Source organism: Crinia signifera, chromosome 5 (genome assembly GCF_055691185.1).
Source record: "Crinia signifera chromosome 5, ASM5569118v1, whole genome shotgun sequence".
NCBI classification, from domain to species: domain Eukaryota; kingdom Metazoa; phylum Chordata; class Amphibia; order Anura; family Myobatrachidae; genus Crinia; species Crinia signifera.
The window spans coordinates 190594456-190599770 of record NC_139221.1 but is presented as its reverse complement, the minus strand read 5'-3'; the positions used below and the strand labels follow the sequence as shown (position 1 = coordinate 190599770).

The 5315-nt window shown below is 39.9% G+C and overlaps 1 protein-coding gene across 1 annotated transcript in view; it reads right to left on the bottom strand.

The window, feature by feature from the left end:
• The window catches only part of COL15A1 (collagen type XV alpha 1 chain), a 537229-nt gene extending 533211 nt beyond the window's left edge, over positions 1-4018 (bottom strand). The window contains exons 1-2 of the mRNA XM_083188349.1: positions 3882-4018; positions 3676-3758 (exon numbers count right to left, since the gene is read on the bottom strand). Of these exons, the coding sequence (XP_083044475.1) occupies positions 3676-3758; positions 3882-3892 (94 nt within the window). The 5' untranslated portion in view covers positions 3893-4018. The remainder of the gene's footprint in view (positions 1-3675; positions 3759-3881) is intronic.
• Between the last annotated feature and the right edge of the window lie 1297 nt (positions 4019-5315).

Below are 5315 nucleotides of genomic sequence, written 5' to 3'. Positions count from 1 at the left end.
CAGACGAGAAACAGTAAGTGAGGATGAGGATCACACTCACAATAAAAAATATATATATATATATATCTGCTGTTTCCTGAGGTGTCCCCGTGTATAATAATAATGCCATGACACCACAGGCTGCTCCTCCTGTATAATCATTTATGTGTCATGACATTACTTTTATTATATTATACAGGGGGAGCAGTCTGTGGTGTCATGGCATTATTATTATACAGGAGGAGCAGCCTGTGGTGTCATGGCATTCATTTTATATTATACAGGGGGAGCAGCCTGTGGTGTCATGGCATTATAATTATACAGGGGGACCTACAGATACAACCGGCCCTTTGAGGGTGACCAAACTGCTGATGCGGCCCCCGATGAATTTGAGTTTGACACCCCTGTTTTAATGCCTCATTTTTAATAAATGTTTTTTATTTGAAAATCTTGTCTATGGATGTATAGAAAACATTGAAAAAGTTGGGAAAGATAAGTAAACACTGTGGATAGATAGGGCGCTATATAACACTTCTGTGGAGATATATATATATATATATATATATATATATATATATATATATATATATATATATATATATATATATATATATATACACACTCACACACTAGATGTACTCTAATGAGGGACACAGACTTGGGGAACATATAATTACCAGCCAGTACCGTACATATAGAACACAAAAGAACAGTTACAGGGTACACAGAACTAGACATAACAAAATTAAAGCACAATTCTTAGTACATAATACAGCTGAGATATAAGGAAGTGAATGAGAATATATGCAGGTATAGATTGTAGGTGAGTAAGAGAGCTGTAGTTGAAATATAAGAAGAGTGCTGTGAGAACAGGAGGGAGGAGGGCCCTGCTCTAAGGAGTTTACAATCTAGAGAGCACACGATCTGCATCCGATCCGATCCAATCCCAATCCGATCTGAGTCTGCATCCAGTTGAATGGATCTTTTACAGATCCTAGCTGCAGCAGGTAGGATATGTAGAACGACAAAACGACAGCGGGGACGCACATCGGATTGGATCGGAATTGGATCTAAACATGCCCAATCTACATACAATTTACATACAATCGGTTGGAATTGGATCCAGATTGATGGGATTGAGCCCTAATCGTTCTGGTGTGTACCCTACATTACCCTTTTTACAAATGGTGCATCACCACTAAAAGGGGATGTGGTTCATGGGGCAAGGGCATGGCTTTGTGGGAGGAAAGTCACTAAGCATCCCAACCCCCATTTGTCTGTCTAATCTCTGTCTAGGCCCCCATACACTTGGTGGTGGCGACTTGGTCCGATTTCACCTGATTCCGACAGATCGGGCTGAGAAATCAGGGGGAAATATGGCCAAATCGCATGTGTTTCACGGTCCCGTGCACATCGGGACGGAGTCAGAGGCTGGACGTGCTGCACATAAGATAAATGACGTGCCACCGGGGACACTTTTTTTTCTGTTTCTTTTTTTTTTTTACTTATTAACACTTTTTTGGACAGAACCATGCACAGATCAGTGCATGGTTCTGTCAAATCCGCCAGCCTCAACCTGGTCTATTTTGTTTGTGATTTCTGGTAATATTTATTATTTACCAAAAATTGCACCCTACTGTATTACATTTGCGATTTTGATGTTTTCTATGAAAAACATTGTAATTTTTACAGCAAAATGCACCCTATTAAAAATGTTGCATGTCAGAAAATCGCACCCTTACATGTCGCCCCACATATTTGTTCTCCCACCCCCAAAACATTTCTGATTTTTCTGGTACCCTAATTTCTCCCCTGTGGACAATTGCAACCCCAATCTTCACAACCACCAGCAAATCTGGAACACAAGACACAAATTGTGCACCCTGCCTTAAGTTTTCTGCTGCCAGGCCTGCACCCAGGGTGAAAGCAGGCTTCAACATCTGTCCCCGCTGAGGCAGTGCAGGTATGACCAGCGTTGCTGCCTGATGGAGAAGCAGGGGGAGAAGGCAAGAAGGGAATGCTGACACTTCAGTGTTAAGTGACCAGGGTCTATCAAAGGCTTCATCCAGATATAGAGCCAACAACCTTAGCATTATCTTTTAACAGGCAGCATCATGTATTTAGTTTAATTGAGTTGAATTTGTAATACTGTCTGAATTTATTGACCGTGAAGGATGTGTTCTATATCTACGAAAAAATGGATGAAACACCTACTGGGTTATAATATAAAACTACAGTATGAGGACCTTTACCATGTTTACCATTGTCTATCCCTCTGCATATTCATTGGAGATAGACCAACCAACCAGTAACAGTTAAAAGTGATCCCCAAATCTTTTTTTAATCATGCTTTTCCAAAATAAACCCAAAAAATTAAAACCTATAAACTTTTAAATCCTAGATTACAGCTACGAATGTGTCACATGGAAAAAATGCGTTATTCATGCACAGCTCTTGGCAGAGGCTGTGCGCCTGTTACATGCTCAGTCCAGTTTGTAATAACGGCTTTCTGCAGCAGGAGAGGTACAGTACTTTTACAGTAGTAGTTATGTCCAGGGTTATAGGATTTATATCTCAGAAATAGGGAATGGAAATCCATGAATGAAATGGTACAGTGCTCCATTGTTCCAGTAGCAAAAATCTAGAATATCACTTTTAATGCCTTTCTCATATACATTTTTTTATTCATCAATAACTATGCTTAACCTGATGGACATACACAACAACACATGAAATTCCAACCTGTTTTGCTTCTTGTGGAGGCGGCAAGTAAATGTCATTAAAGTACACATTTACACGTTTTACATTTTTCTCTGAATAATCGACAACATATAGTCAAATAAATAATCAGAAATTTCTAAATTAAACAGAGTGGTTCACATGTTTTGCTACTACAAATTAGTGTGTAGCCTTCAGTAATATACCAGCATATCCAATAGAAGTAAACATGCTGGCGTGTGATGGTTCTCAAATGTGATATGGCTCAGCCTCCAATACAATATCACACCACACCCCCAGAAACCATTGAGTTACCTTAGGGGACCAATGTGCTGCATGGCTAGACTATTGTGTATTTATTTAGAAATGACACAAGAGATATGTTATAAGTTATATAACTAGAACAGTAGAAATGTTACATGGACTGTAATTCTTGTTGCTATTCCAGGCAACCCACTGAAATACTACTTGGAAAAGCTCCCCCAAACAAAGATTAGATGTATTTATAGTATAGTTAATACATTTAAGGAATTACAGTGACACTTTCTCCTCTGCAGTGTACAACAATAAACATTTACACTTATAGGGATGCACGGTCACCTCTGGTTTTAGTCCATAGGATATCATTATCATTATTATTGATAGCATTATCAGTTGTCAAAGGTCACATAATAAGCTATAGCATTTAATTAATAGGCGTCACCTTCCTAATTTCAACTTGCAAATGAGAAGTTCCTATTCTGTACAGTATTTTACTTTGTCATTCATTGGAATTCTGTATTTTACTGTCTTTTGTACATCCCTACAGCCATGGACAGTTGTTGTAAAAGTTTAATACAACAACAATTCAAAAAGAAAACCATGATTACATATATCACAACTTGAAAGGTACTTCTGCATTGCAAACTGCACAGACAGAGGGGTTATCCTACTTTAGCCAACTGCATGCAGAGCCCCCGTTATTTCCGAGGTTCTTACCTTCCCAGATTTGTGCATTCAGAATGAGTGGGAATATGCAAGCAATGAGAAGCTGTGCTAGCCCTGAGTGCTGTTGATACTGCCTGTAATAAGTCAACGAAAAATCACAGAATATTCATAAATGTGAATCAGTTATCAAATATACTACAGTATAAAATAAATGTAGTAATAAACTAAACAGAGGTAACCATTATTTTAGTTCTCACCTGGAAGTCATCCTTAGAAAAAAGTAAGCTCTCAGATGATGCAAAATAAGCTATGCAGTGAAAATACAAAAAATAAAAGTTATGAAGTTTGCTGCCTTTCCCTCTGCTATACAGAGCAGAGTGAAACAAAGGCAGCTCTGAGCCACTCCAGTGACTCAGAGAGCAATCAGGACTCCAACACTGAAATATGACTCCTTTTCGATTTTCTTCCTAGACCACCGCCTAAAGTTACCCTACTCACCATCTTATTAGCAGAGATTATCTTTTCTTCCCACCTTCCTCCTAGATGTGTCGCCCCACAGTTAACACCAAACTATGATATTCACTAACACATACTGTACATCTTTTCTTACTGTGAGCTGCCTTGCACTCAGACATAGACTAGCATGACCTCAAACATCTGTAAGGCTTTTTTTTTTTTTTTTACATAAACGGGTTTCCGTATATGTACTAGAGTACTAGAAGGAATGCATCTTTACTTTACACCATACACTTTCGTTAGAAGTAGAAATGACAGTAATGTAAGCAATCTTCAGGCGATATAAATACAGTTAATGCATTCAGCAGCTACAGAAATGTGCAAAAATTGTGCACAGAAACTTTAATAATAGAAATTTATTATGAGTTTGCTTTCTAAACTGGCTAGCCTAATAAAGATTGGTCACTACAATAGTAGGGATGTGCGGGCTCGGATTGCCCAGATCACAAACATCACTGATCTGAGCCCGGATCCGAGCGGCAATCGGCTATCGGCTGTTCCCGTCCGACTCGGATCCGGGCTTATGGGCAAAACGCCATTGCCCGGCACCAGATTCTCGCGAGATCCGGACTTCTCCTCCTATACTGGGACCTTTCCTATGCTGTCTAGTCCACTGGTGCCTGCCTATACCTAGTGCCACTGCCTAGCCTATACAGTTTACAGTCACAGATGGGAAAGCTAAACACCAGTCTGCTGGTGCCACTGCCTATACCTATTGCACTATATGTATTCCCAGTCTGCTGGTGCCTTCCTACTGCAGTGTATACTGTGTATAAATCCAGTCCCTGGTGCCTACCTACTGCAGTATTCCAGTCGCTGGTGCCTACCTACTGCCATATTTTACAGTCTTCTGGTGCCAACCTACTTCTATATTTTACAGTCTGCTGGTGCCTACCTACTGCAGTATATGTAATTCCTGTCTGCTGGTGCCTACCTACTGCAGTATACATAATTCCTGTCTGCTGGTGCATACCTACTGACGTGTATATAATACCAGTCTTCTAGTGCCTACCTAGCCTACTGATATATATATATTCGGTTTTGTTAGCAGGTAGTTTCCATCCGCGTCCGCTTAAATGCGGCCTACCTTACTCTCAGATGGTTAGAGTGGTGAGGATAACCTCTGATAAACAGGACGTTTTACCCGCACTGACCAAAATGGGTCAGGACTTTAT